The 14,665-nt window shown below is 43.1% G+C and overlaps 1 protein-coding gene across 1 annotated transcript in view; it reads right to left on the reverse strand.

Moving 5' to 3' along the window:
- PSMF1 (proteasome inhibitor subunit 1) overlaps positions 1-14,665 on the reverse strand; it is a 45,682-nt gene that overhangs the window by 14,310 nt on the left and 16,707 nt on the right. The window contains exon 5 of the mRNA XM_077767013.1: positions 10,047-10,232. Within this exon, the coding sequence (XP_077623139.1) occupies positions 10,047-10,232 (186 nt within the window). The remainder of the gene's footprint in view (positions 1-10,046; positions 10,233-14,665) is intronic.

A 14,665-nucleotide genomic window follows, 5' to 3' on the forward strand; every position in this document is an offset into this window, starting at 1 on the left:
GAATGTACCTTTGCTGTTAGGTATTCAGATTCCACATTAACAATGAACCCATCCAGAAACTATCACTTGTCATGTTTTGGTGTAATGCAAATAATACCCACAATTATTTGAAAATATTATTAAGCCAGTCTTCTCTTTGGTAATAGCCTATCTGGGTAAGGCTCAATAAAAACATTCCTGCCTGCGGACAACATGCAGAAGCAGAAGTGAGACTCCACTATCTTACATACCTAATGATAAACAGGTCTACAACAATGTGAAACAAGTCATTCTCATGAAAACTTCGTGTTTGGGGAAAAAAGTTATTTTTGTAAAAATCTGTTATTTGTGTTAATTATACACAAATAACAGAGAGCAGAGAGAGACAGGAACACAGAATCCAAAGCAGGCTCCAGGCTCTGAGATGTCCACAGAGCCCAACACGGGGCTCAAACTCAGGAACTGTAAGATCATGACCCATGCCAAAGCTGGATGCTCAACCGACTGAGACACCTAGGCACCCTTATTATTATTATTTTTTAGGTGAATGAATAAATGGGTATTTTTAAATTTTTAGTTGTAATTTCTAATATGGTAAATACTGATTGATAGAACCCAAACAAGAACTCTTTAATAATTCAAAATTTAATAATTCTTCCTCAATAATTCAGAGTTCAAGAGGGTTTCTGAGACCAAAAAATGTTGAGAGCTGCCAGCATGGAAACTATAACTCAATGAAGCAAAAGAAAAACACTATTTAAAGATGCACAGAGCTTTACTACTTAAATTTTTTTAAATGTTTTTATTTATTTCTGAGAGAGAGAGAAAGAGAGACAGCATGAGCAGGGGAGGGTCAGAGAGAGAAGGAGACACAGAATCCGAAGATAGGCTCCAGGCTCTGAGCTGGCTGTCAGCACAGAGCCCGACGTGGGGCTCGAACCCACGAACCATGAGATCATGACCTGAGCCGAAGTCAGATGCTTAGCTGACTGAGCCACCCAGGAGCCCCCAGAGCTTTACTATTTAAAATGAAAAACAGAATATTCTTAAAATACCCCATGGAGGTTAGGCAAAATTACAGCATATTGGCAAAATAAAATATCAACTACTAAAAAGGATGTGTTTAGCATTTTCGTAAACAGATTATGAAACTTTAAAAAGCAAATGCGGTACACAAAATACTGGAAACAGTGAAAACATGTAAAGACACAGACTGGGACTGAAAATGAATTTTGAATGACAAGAACTTTAGATCTAAGGATTTATTTTTAGTGAAGTCTGATAAGCACAGGAAAAACTGGTTTTTCAAAACAGAGAATAGGATTTGGGGCACACGGTCTGGTGCGGACAGATGGAGCCAAGGGAAATGGGTTAGAATTGTAAGACAACAGCAACCAAAGTTAGGCTTAGATAACAAAAAAACCCCATTCCCTTACAGATGGGCTCTTTTCAGCAATTCTTCCCTAGAGATCTCAGGAGTAGCACAGACCTACTTTCCACTATCGATTCCCCTTCACAGTGGAATGTCCTCTCCAGGCACACTCCCGGCCTGGAAGCAGCCAGCACCAGACTGGCAGATGCAGCAGCCTTTGACAAGTGCTGGGTACATGTCTCCCAACACACTCAGGGAAGCACATCTCTCCATGCTAGGGCAGACACCCGACTGGGGTTCAGTTTTACAAGTTTCCAGGGATGGGATAGACTAGATGTGGGTGTTGAAGGCAAGCAGTGAGACACAGGACTGTGTCCTATGGGAAGGGGGGAGGGGCTGCTCCTTTGCTCAGAGCCCAAGCTGTGGCTGTTCACTGATGGGCCAATTAACACCCTGCAGCAGCCAGATGGGAGGCTCCTGGGCTCTTGCCCGCCTTCCTGCCCTAAGCCCCCACCCCCAAATCCAGCACTGGAGGGAAAAACAAAAAGGTGCAAGGTGCCCGGCGGCAACTTGGGAGTTGATAGGGGCTCTAATGAAGGAACCAGTGTCATTACAGACATCTGGGCTGACAGAGGAAGGGGGCTGGTGAGGAGTGGGGGCCAAGGGGGGAGCGTGGCTGACAAAAAGCCTCCAAACATCCCACCTCCTCTCCAACCATCTCATTCAGTTCAGTGTCCCAGTCCTGGGAGACAGGTTTGCTTGAGAAAGACCTAACTGAGGGAGGGCACAGGGACGGATATTCCTCCATGCTCAGTGTGCACACTGAATTTGGACACAAGCTGGTTACGTGAATGGAAACTGAAGGATGCAGTGGGAAAGCCTCTGCTCCTGCCATTGAATACACTCTCCTTGATATGGGGGCGGGGAGGTGGAAAAGAGGGGACCCAGTTGCACGTGCTATGAGTGGTACGCAGGAACAATGAGGCTCAGCCTTCTGCCTGATCACGCCCACTCCCACTGCACCTGGCTCTGACCACTTCCTAGCCTTCCAGGGCTCTGCACGGGGCAGGTCTTCATGCTGGAATGCCTTCCTGCCCTCCTTTTTCTTTAGGACCCCGCCTCAGACATCAGTCCCTCCTTGGGGAAGCCTTCTCTGAACACCAAGTGTGGTTCCAGCTCCTCTTCCTATGTGCTCCCTAGTGTGTCCCTCCCTGTGATGACAGCAGGAGCAGATGGCATCATTGGTCTTCATGAAGCACCCAGGGCTAGATCTAGTGCTTCGCACCTAGTAAGCTCAAGAAATATCGGGAACTTAAGAACCTAAGTGGCTCCTAAGCATCTAAATGTTTACTTTTTTTATTATTAAAATATTTTCTTTTAACATTTATTTTTGAGACAGCATGAGCAGGGAAGGGGCAGAGAGAGAGGGAGACACAGAATCTGGAGCAGGCTCCAGGCTCAGAGCTGTCAGCACGGAGCCTGACGCAGGGCTTGAACCCAGGAACCATGAGATCGTCATCTGAGCTGAAGTCGGATGCTTAACCGATTGAGCTGGCCAGGTTCCCCATACATTTTTAAATCCTTTTTATTTTTAAATGATTAAGGAGTCATAGGCAGTTGGAAAAATCGTGCAGAGAAATCCTGTGTGCCTTCACCCGGGTTTCCCCACATTACACCACCACAAAGCTCCCTCATGCTACCTCCCCCACCTTTATAATCATACTGACAGCCTGCCTCCCCCCCCCATTCCTAATCTCTGGCAACCATCCATCTGTTTAGCACATCTATAATACTACCATCTTGAAAGTGTTGTATAAATGAATCATGCGGTATGTGACCTTTCGGAATTGGCTTTTTTTCACTCAGTACGATGACCCTGAGCTCCATCCTAAACATTATGTTTATCAACAGTCGCTCCTTAATATTGCAGAGTAGTAGTATTCCATGGGCTGTACCATCTAACCATTCACCAACTGAAGGACATTTGGGTTGTTTCCAGTTTTCAGCTATTATAAACAAAGCTGCTATGAACATCTGTGTACAGGCTTTTGCATGGGCATAATTTTTGTTCCTCTAAGATAGACACCCAGGAATGTGATTCCTAGATCTTACTAGTGTTTTAGTTCTTAAACTGCCAAACAAGGTTCTTGAGAGGCTGTACCATTTTACAGTGCCACCAGCAAAGCACAAGAGACTCAGTTTCTCTGAACCCTCTCCAGCATTCAGTATCATTGCTATTTCTAATTTTAGCTACTCTAAGGGGTGGGAAGGATCACACTGTTGAATTTGCATTTCCCTAATGGCTAATGATGCTGAGCACCTTTTCACGTGCTATGTGCCATCTGTTTATCCTCTGCAGTGTGGTATGTCTTTGTATCTGTGTCCCATTTTCTAATTGGACTGTCTTTTGAAACTGTAGAGTTTTGAATGTTCTGTATCTTTCTAGATACGACTGCTTTGTCAGATGTGTGGTTTGCAAACATTTCCTCCCAACCTGTACCTTATGTTCTCATTCTCTTAACAGGGTCTTTCCTAGAGCAAACACTTTTAATTTTGATGAAGTCCAATTTATCAATTTCTTCCTGTTACAGACTATGCTTTTAGTGTCCTAAGAACTTGTCAGCAAGCCCTAGATCCTGAAAATTGTCTCCTGTAAGTTCTTCTTAAAGTGTTGTAGTATTAAGTTTCACATTTAAATCTGTGATCCAATTTGAGTTACCAGCTCACATTCACTCTGAGCCCTGACCTCGCTGAACACTATTATGATGATGATGATGAAGATGATGATGATGGTGATGGTGGTGATGGTGGTGGTGGTGATGGTGGTGGTGATGGTGGTGGTGGTGGTGATGGTGGTGGCGGTGGCGGCGGCGGTGGTAGATTCCTTGGGATTTTCTATGTAGACTATTATGTCATCTGCAAATATGAACTGTTGTATTTCTTCCTGTCTTATCTGTATCCCTTTTATTTCTTAATGTGGTGGCAAACCCTTCAGTATTGTGCTAAATAAGAGTGGTGAGGTGGGGTATCTTTGTCTAGCTTCTAAGGAGGAAAGCATTCAGCAGCTAATTTTAAATAAATCACTGCTCCTGGTATGATAATGAACCAATAAAAGACCTTTTAGGGATGAACAAACTACTAATTGAAGGAAAAACACAAAAGTCTCAATCATGAGTGACCATGATTAATCCTCTTACAGTGTGAACCCAGGGGCCTCCTTTCCATGGTTATGTATTTATATTTCCAATAAAGCCGAGGCTAGAACCTTTTCTCTTTTTTTTCTTAGTTTATTGAGATGTATTTCACAAATCATAAAATTCAGTTAAAAGAGGTTTCAGATGCTCACAGAATGTGCAGATCACCCTAACTGGAACATTGTCTGCACCCCAAGAAGAAACCCTGTACCCACTAGGAGTCATTCCCCATTCGTGCCCACCCATCTTTCTAACTCGGTCCCTGGCAACCACTACTTCACCTTCGGTCTCTACGGGGTGGCCTAGGCTGGCATCTCACATGAAATCATACAGTACACGGCTCCTCTCACCCAGCATGTTCACAAGGCTCGCATGTTGTGACAACTATCAGTATGTCATCCATGTTTTATTGCTGAATAACACTCCACTGCATGTACACATCACGTGTGTTTCCTCATTCATCAGCTGATGGATATTTAGGCTGGCTCCCCATTTTGGCTAATGAGTAACACTATGAACATCCATGCACAAAGACAGTAGGTGAATAAGTGCACAAACGAGTGCTATCTTCCTGTAACTTGGATTTCCACTTCCCTAATGCTGAATGACGTTGAGCATCTTTTCACATGCTCATGGGCCACTGTAAATATTTTAAAAACCATTTTTACATTGGGTTGCCTTTTTATTACTGAGTTCTAAGGTTTATGTATTCTGGATATAAGCCTCTTGCCCAGTATGATTTCTAAGTGCTTTCTCCCATTCTGGGGGTTATCTTTTCACTTTCTTGATGCTGTCTTTTGATGCTCTAAAGGTTTCACTTTTGACAAAGTCCAATTTGTGCTTCTGGTGTTGTATCTAAGAAACTACTGTCTAACACAGGGTCATGAAGATTTATTCCTGTTTTCTTCTAGGAGTGTTATAGTTTTCTTACACTTAGATCTACAATCCATTTTAATTTCCATGTACGGTGTGAGGAAGGGGTCCAACTGCATTATTTCCTATGTGGGTATGGACTTGTCCCAGCACCATCTGAAAAGACTACTGTTTCCCCATTGAATTGGTTTGGCATTCTTGTTGGAATCAACTGCCCATGAACGTAGGGGTTTATTTCTGGATCTCGATTCTAATCCTTTGGCTTTATATGTCAGTCCTTACTCTAGTACCGCAGTCTTGATTACGGTAACTTTATAGTAAGTTTTGAAAATGGAAAGTATGAGTCTTCTTTTTTTCCTTTTGAAGATTGCTTTGGTTATTCTCTTGCATTTCCATGTAAGTTTTAGGATCAACTTGACAATTTCTGGGGGGGGGACCCAAACACCCCAAAAAAGAAAAACCAGAAAACAAAAAAACCCGCAAACAAAAAACTCTGGGATTGGGACTGCATTAAATATGTAGATCAATTTGGAGAACACTGCCAATATCAAGTCTTATCTATGAAAACAGAATGTCCATTATTTAGATCTTCCTTAATTTATGTCAACAATGTTTTCAGTGTACAAGTTAACTTTTGTTAAATTTATTATTTAAAAAAATTTTTTTTAATGCTTATTTAGAGAGAGAGAGAGACAGAGTGCGAGTGGGAGAAGGGCAGAAAGAGAGAGGGAGATACAGAATCTGAAACAGGCTCCAGGCTCTGAGCTGTCAGCACAGAGCCCAATGCGAGGGTCTAACCCATGGACTGTGAGATGATGACCTGAGCCAAAGCCAGACGCTTAACTGACTGAGCCACCCAAGCAACGCTGTTAAATTTATTCTTAAGTATTTTTACTTTTGGAGACAATTATAAATGGGATTATTTCCTTTATTTTCAGAATATTCATTGCTAATGTACAGAAATACAACTGAGTTTTGGTTTTTGACTGTATATCCTATCACAGTGCCGAGCTTGCTTATTTTAAAATTTTTTTAGGGGTGCCTGGGTTGCTCAGTCAGTTAAGCGCCCAACTCTTGATTACAACTCAGGTCATGATCTCATGGACCTGAGAGTGAGCTCTGTGCTGGGCATGGAGCCTGCTTAGGATTCTCTCTCTCTCCCTCTGCCCCTTCTCTACTTGCTTGGCTCGCTTGTGCACACTTTCTCTCAAAAAAAAAAAAAAAAAAGTTTTTTTTAGACAATTTCTTAGAATTTTCTCTATATGAGATCTCATGTCACTGGCAAACAAAGTTTGTTTGACCTCTTCCTTTTTAATCCAGATACTTTTTCTTTTTCTTGAGTGACTGTCCCGGCTAGAATCTCAAATAATGATGTCTTATAAAAGTAACAAGGGTATAAAGTTAACAAGAATAGACATTCTTGTCTTGTTCCTAATCTTAAATCTTAGGGGGAAAGCATGCAATCCTTCTCTGTTAAGTGGGATGTTAGCTGTGGGATTTTTGCAGATGCCACTTATTAAGAAACTCCTTCACTTGCTGAATGTTTTTATCATGAAAAGGTGTTGGATTCTGTCAAATGCTTTTTTTCTGTCTGTTGAGATGAATATGTGGTTTTTGGACTTTGTTCCATTAATATGGTATATTACACTACCTCGTTTTCCAGATGTTAAACCAACCATTTCTGGGATAAATTTCATCTGGTCATGGTATATAATCCTTCTTTTATGTTACTAGATTTGTTTTGCTAGTATTTCATGGAGGATTTTAAAATTTATGTTCAAAAGGAATACTGGTTTGTAGTCTTCTTGTGATGTCTTTGGTTTTGGTATCAGGGCCTCACAGAATTCATTTGTTTGAATCAAGATCCAAATGAGGTCCATCACTATATTAGTTGAGCAAACTCTTTGAATAACAGACTTGCTCTCTCTTTTCTCCCCATGCTATTCATTTATTTGACAGTTTTTTATCCTGTAAAAAATTTTCACGTTCCAGTTTGGGCTGGAACACATGTATCCTCACGTGTCTGGGCTGTTTAACTCATTCTTCTATCCAACACGCTTCACTTATACTGGGAGTGAGATCCAGGTACAGGCCACGGTGCACTTACCCCTGCCTCCCACTAGAAGACACTCTATGTGTGGCCCTCCCACTTTTAGCGTAAAGACTATCTATGGGCTCAGGTGCCACCAGCTTGATCTACTCACTATAAAGTTCTCCATCAATCTCTTACTAAGGGTTTTAGCAAACACTGACAATTTGTGCTTAGGTACTTTACTTCAGGAGAAGGTGAAGCATGGTGATTTTAGAGTCTTTCAGTTCTTCCGAGGCTGAGAATTTCTATCTTCACAACGATAAACTCGAGGCCTGACTCCTGGTTAGGGTGCTGGAGCCTCCGGGTGCTGAGGCGGAAGCCCGGGGAGAGTTTTGTTTGCCACAGTGGTTGGAGGGACCGGATGGTACTTTGGCAGAGAGCAGAGAGGCTGTGCACTCTATACAATGAATTCTGCATCATAAGAATCACCTGCATCCCACACAACTTTTGAAAAGTCTTGTTATAAATCATCTGAGTCTAAAACCATTTTATATACGAGACACTGTCCGTCTACAATTCTGTCTGCCATTCTCCTAAGAGCTGTTCAGCATTTCAGAAAAATCATGTCAGTAACAGCAATTCAGTCTGTAGTATCTGAGTTTTGCTACAACACATCTGTATGTAACAGCTTCTGTTACTGTCAAATTCAAGGTAATTCCACACACAAGTGCAAACGTCTGACGACATCTTCCCGTGTAACTGTGCTCAGGCATCTACATGATCATATGTACATTATTTTATGATCAATTACCCTCTTTCTACTTCTCATTTATATTACAGTTAGGACTTTATACTGATTCCTTTTGAAGTGTGCATTCAGTTAGATTATCTATGATTTTTTTTAATTGTACAATCTTTTTCTTTAAGCTTATTATTTTTGAGAGAGAGAGCGAGAGAGAGACAGAGTCCTTGTGACCAGGGGAAGGGAGAGAGAGAGAGAGAGAGAGAATCCCAAGTAGGCTCTGCACTGTCGGCACAGAGCCCAAGGCAGGGCTCGAACTCATGAACTGCGAGATCGTGACCTGAACTGAAAGCAAGAGTTGGATGCTTAACCCAGTGAGACACCCAGATGCCAAGAATTTTTTTTAAGTGTATTTATTTATTTTGAGAGAGAGAAGAGAGCGAGCAGGGGAGGGGCAGAGAGGAGAGACAGACTCCCAAGCAGGCTCCATGATGTCAGCGCAGAGCTCAACATGGAGCTCGAACCCACAAACTGTGAGATCATGACCTAAGCCAAGATTAAGAGTCAGGTGCTTAACCCACTGCACCCCTTCTACCTATGAATTTCAGTTAGAGAGAAGTAAAGGAGATTTCATAGAATACGTGTTTGAAATGGGTAGTGAGTCTGAGAGAGCTGAGAATTATTATCTACTTAGGGTGTGAAACTCCCAGCCCTCTCTGCCCTTGACTGCTGTCCAGGGCTTGTTCGGAAATCCCGCCACCACCTTCTGGTCCTGTCACAGGCAGAGCACTGCCCTGGGACGAGATCTGAACTGCGGCCCTGGCCCCACTGCCTTCTTAGTGGCTGGTTCTGTTCCTATCTATGAAATAAGGAGGTCTGATCAGACAAGCTGCCAAGCCCTTCAACTACTTTTTATTATTCACCCTTCCCAGGAGTTCCGAAGAGTGCCTATGAGATTTGCCAATTCTTACTCATTATAATGATTTACTCTCCCATTTTTACACTAATCAAAGACCTATAACTGCAAAACAGGATAAAACATCAACGACAGTTAACACTTACTGAGCCCTTATTACTGGCCCCCCCAGTGAGCACCCCAACCCCCCTTTACTACCAGTGTGGACTCTACACTGGGAAGTGCAGTCTCAGACTGAGACTCAGGTCTCCCCCCAGTTCCTGCCTCCTTCCTCAGAGCTTCCTCCTCTTGTCCTTTTTTAAAAAAAATTTTTTTTAAGTTTATTTATTTTTGAGAAAGAGAAAAAATAAACAGGGGTGGGGCAGAGAGAGAGGGAGACACAGAATCTGAAGCAGGCTCCAGGCTCTGAGCTGTCAGCACAGAGCCCGACGCAGGGGCCTCAAACACACGAAACGTGAGATCAGGACCCGAGCCGAAGTCGGACACCTAATGGACAGAGCCAGGCACCCCGACAAGTCTCCTGTCCTAAGTGCTGCACCCTAACCCGCTAAGACCTTGGATGTGACATGCTCATAGCCCATGCCGTCTTGGAAAAGTTCTGAAGTTATCAAAGAGGTTAGGCAACCACAGTGAGTGAAATGAAACAGGCCAGACACTTGGCTTACGTCCCCTCGGGGAAGGCTCCTCAGCATCCCCCCCCGCAGTCCCCGAAATGCCTGGCCCAGGTCCCTACGGCCTGCAGAAGCTGGGGAGCCAGGGGGACCAGGAGCAGTACAAGAGCTCACTGCTCCACTTGTGCCTGCGTTTTGTCTCCATCCACTAAGACTCTGCCAATTTGCTGAAGACACATGGAGGTGAGAGAGGGGGTCAGGTGGCAGGAGGGCTGTGGCTAGAGCCCCACAGAATCACCGGCTGCCCACTGAGGGCTGTGTACTCACCAGGGAGGCTGCCGGCTCGTGTGTGGGTGCTGCGGGTGAATCCGAAGGGGGTCCACCTCTCTGGCAGCGGCAGGGGGAAACTCCCGGTGGGGACTGCTCACACTGGCCTTGTCCCAGTGCTCATGGATAGGTGTGATGATTCCAGACACGATGCGAGACCGAAGTTCCTCGCTGTTCTTGTAGGCCCTGCAGGAAGGGGATGAGGTGTCAGCTGCCTGTCCCTGGCTGGCGGCCCCGTGTACACTACTTTGGCGGCGGCGGCGGCGGCAGTGGCGGCCCTGAGGGCTCTTGGCCTTGCGCTTGGACTGTTTATAAGGGTGGGAACAGGCCGCCCGGCGGACGTGTGTGAGGGGGGCAACAGCCCGGTGTTGTCTCCGAGATTTGGGCCTAAGCTTCTTAGGCATCTGAGTTGCCCCTCCTCGTTTACCACCCCATTAGAAAGGCGAGGGTGTGAGGGCACAGGGCCTGGGCTGGCTACTCCTGCGTACCTGCCCAACCCCACCCTCTGCCTCATTGTGTGTTCATCACGTGTCACGGGAAGGGTCACGGACGGCCAGCGCTCCTTGGGGGGATGAACCAGGCTCCTGGTGCAGGTAGGAGGGCTCTGGGGGCACAAGTGCAGGTCTGTCAGTAATCCAGGGGCCCCTGGAAGGCTGCGCTGGGTCTCTTTTCTCTGCCCGTGACAGACAAGAACCGTAAGCTGCAGCTGAGGCACTGAGGCAGGCAGAGATAACAATGAGTGGGAGGCACTCCAGAGTTCCTAAAACCACAGTGTTTCACAATGGGCCATATCCTGGATCAAGAAACAAATCTTACAAATTTTAAAAAACTGAAATCATGAAGAGTATGTTCCCTGACCACACAGATTCACACTAAACATCAAAATAGAAAGATATCTGTAATACATGGAAATTAAGCAGTATGATTCTAGATAATCCACAGGTCAAAGAGGAAGACATTAAAAAAAAAAACAACTACAAAGCACTTAATAATACAAATACATCCTATTAGGGGTGGCTGGGTGGCTCAGCTGGATAAGTGTCCTACTCTTGATTTTGCTCTGGTCATGATCTCATGGCTCATGAGATCGAGCCCCATGTTGGGCTCCACAGTCAGTGTGGAGCCTGCTTGGGATTCTCCCTCTCTCCCTCTCTCTCTGCCCTTTCCCCACTTGCACGTGTACTTGCTCTCTCTCAAAATAAATAAACTTAAAAAAAAATTCTTAGCACTTAATACTTAACGTTGAAAAAAGGAAAGAAATCAATATTCACAATTCTGACCTCAAGAATGTAGAAAAAGGACAAATTAAGCCTGAAGCAAGCTGAAGTATGGAAATAATAAAGAAAAAAAAATCAATGAAAGAGAAAACAGGAAAATGATATAGAAAATCAATAAAAAAAACTAGTTCATCCAAAAAATGAACAGAATTGACAAACTTTTAGCAAAATTGGCAAGCAGAGAAAGAGAGAAGCCACAAATCACCGATATTGAGAATGACAAGGGCTATTACAACACATCTGAGCCACTGAAAGGGTCAGAAGAGAACTAAAAACAACCGATTTCAACAACTCAGAGCAGACCAATTCTCCAAAAACCACACTCTAACAACTCCACCAAAATAAAACAGATAATCTAAATAGCTCTAGTCTAGTAACAAAATTCATACTCAAGCACCCAAAACAAATCTCCAGACCCAGAGGATTTCAGTGGAGAACTCTACCAAACATTTAAAGGAGGATTAACACCAATTTACGCTTATTTCCAGAAAACAGAAGATGAAGAAATATTTCCCAACTCATTTTATGAGGCCTGTATTGCCTCATATCAAAGCCAGACAAAGAGAGTACACAAAACAAAAACTACAGACCTGTAGTTCCCATGAATTGGGATGCACAAATGCTCAACAAAATACTAACAAGCTGAATTAAAACTATATGAAAAGAATTACACACCAAAGGATTTACTGTTGGCATCCAAGGATGGTCCAGTATGCACAAATCCTTACCACATTAGGAGGCTAAGAAAAATCACATGATCCTGTCAATCGATGCAGAAAATAAATGCCTTTGGCAAAAACCAAAATTTAAGTCCATACATGTTAAAAACTCTCAACAAACTAGAAAAAGAGAGGAACCTCTTGAGCTGCATAAAAAATACCTACGGGGCACCTGGGGACTCAGTCAGTTAAGCATCTGACTTTGGCTCAGGTCATGGTCTCACAGTTTATGAGTTCAAGTCCCACGCGGGGCTCTGTGCTGACAGCTCAGAGCCTGGAGCCTGGTTTCTGTGTCTCCCCCTCTCTCTGCCTCTCCCCTGCTCACACTCTTTCTCTCTCTCAAAAATAAACAAACATTTAAAAAACTTCTTCTAAATACCTATAAAATCTACAGTTAACAATACACTTAATAATGAAAGACTTGAGTTGATTGGAGATTTCTGACGCTGAGGGGGTGGGGGGAGAGACCGAGGGAAAAAGGGAACAAGAGCTAAGCTATGACTTTCTTCCCTTGAATGGTTTACTGGAATGGGAATTGAGGTAAAAGGTAAAAAAAAAAAGCCTTACAATTAAGTTTCTCTTTTACTGGGAAGCCACGGAACAGGCAAACATGGACTGCACTCCCACATGGATATGCACCTACAGGTATAGATCCCAAGGCGCTTTGTTCTCTGGACCTTAGATACTGCGTTCTGGAAGAAGGCTGGTCATGAGTGGAGTAATAATAATATAACAACTAATATTTACTGAGCATTTACTATGTGGCAGATGCTGTTCTAAGTCCTTTACACATGTTAACTAAAGGTGTTTTCAGAACTATTTACGACAGATCTGGTAAATACGGCTTGAATTTGAATAAAAAAAGAATAACGAAAGACTGAGTACTTTGCCTCTAAGACTGGGAACATGGCAAGGGTGTTCTCTCTTGCCACTCTTAAATAACATATTGCAAGAAGGCAATAAATAGGAAAAAGGAAAGAAAAAGCACACAGGTTAGAAAGTAAAGACTAAAACTGCCCCTATTTGCAGATGACACGATCGTCTCCTATCATGACGTTACCAAGAAATCTACAAAAAAACCTCCAAGAACACTGAATTCAGCAAGGCGACTGCATATAAATATGATCAAAATACAAAAATAAGCTGCATTTCTCTACACTAATGAAAAATATTTGAAAATCAAACTATGAGCAGAAGACCATTTGCAATCACCCCCCTCCTCCAGAAAAGAAGTAGCAAAAACATGTTGAAGATCTATATGCTGAAAATTACAAAACGATGATGAAAGAAATCAAGTAAGACCTAATAAATGGAGATATACCTCGTTCACAGTAAAAATGTCGATTTTCCCCACGATATAATGCCACTCCTACCAAAATCCCAGCGAGGTTTTCATAGACGTAGACAAGCTTATTCTAAAGTCTGCAGAGCAAGGCACAGACTCTAGAGGAGCTAAGACTGTCGTGACAAGAAAAAGTAGGTGAAAGATATCATGCTGTTCAATATCCAGGTCTACTACGTAGCTGCATTAATCAAAACTGTGTGATACTGGCAGAGGGACACACACAAAAGTCGATGGGAAAAAACAGAAAACCCCAAAATAGACCCACATAGAAACAACCGAGTCTCAAAAAAGTTGTAAAAGCAATCCAGTGAAGGAAGAACAGCAGCGATGGAGCAACTAGACACCCACAGGCAAGAAGACGAACCCTCGTCTAAACTTCATACCTTATACAAAAATTAACTTAAAACAGACTACAGACTTAATTATAAAACATAAAAGTGACATTAAAAAAAAAAAGACATAGAAGGGGCGCCTAGGTGGCTCAGTCAGTTGAGCATCCAACTTCAGCTCAGCTCATGATCTCACATTTGTGGGTTTGAGCCCCATGTTGGGCTCTGTGCTGACAGCTCAGAGCCTGGAGCCTGCTTTGGATTCTGTGTCTCCCTCTCTCTCTCTACTTCTCCCTTATTCACGATCTGTCTACCTCTGTCTCTCAAAAATAAATAAATAAATAAATAAATAAATAAATAAATAAATAAATGTTAAAAAACAAATAAAGGCTGTTGCTTGTTATAAAACCATTAAAAGAATAGGAGAAAACCCTGGGGGAGCTAGAGCTAGACACAGCATTCTTGACACCAAAAGGATGATCCATAAAATGTCGATTTTCCCCACGATATAATGCCACTCCTACCAAAATCCCAGCGAGGTTTTCATAGACGTAGACAAGCTTATTCTAAAGTCTGCAGAGCAAGGCACAGACTCTAGAGGAGCTAAGACTGTCGTGACAAAGTATTATCAAAATTGAAAATGTCTGCTTTGTGAAAGATGCTGTTAAGACAATGAAGAAATAAACTACAGGCTAGTAGAAAACATTTAGAAGCCACCATCTCAGAAAGGACTTGCCTCTAAAAAATATAAAACCTCTCAAAGGAGCAACAGCAAAACAAACAAAAAAACCCCAAACAATCCAAACAGAAAATGGGAAAAAGACACGAGCAGCCATTTTGCCAAAGAAGACACGCGGATGGCAGAAGCACACGGAAAGATGCTCACCGCTAACCATTAGGGAAACACAGACTAAACCTGCGACGAGGTTCTCACTACACAGGAGAATAA

Source organism: Crocuta crocuta, unplaced genomic scaffold (assembly GCF_008692635.1).
Source record: "Crocuta crocuta isolate KB4526 unplaced genomic scaffold, BGI_CrCroc_1.0 scaffold15, whole genome shotgun sequence".
In the NCBI taxonomy this organism is placed as follows: Eukaryota; Metazoa; Chordata; class Mammalia; order Carnivora; family Hyaenidae; genus Crocuta; species Crocuta crocuta.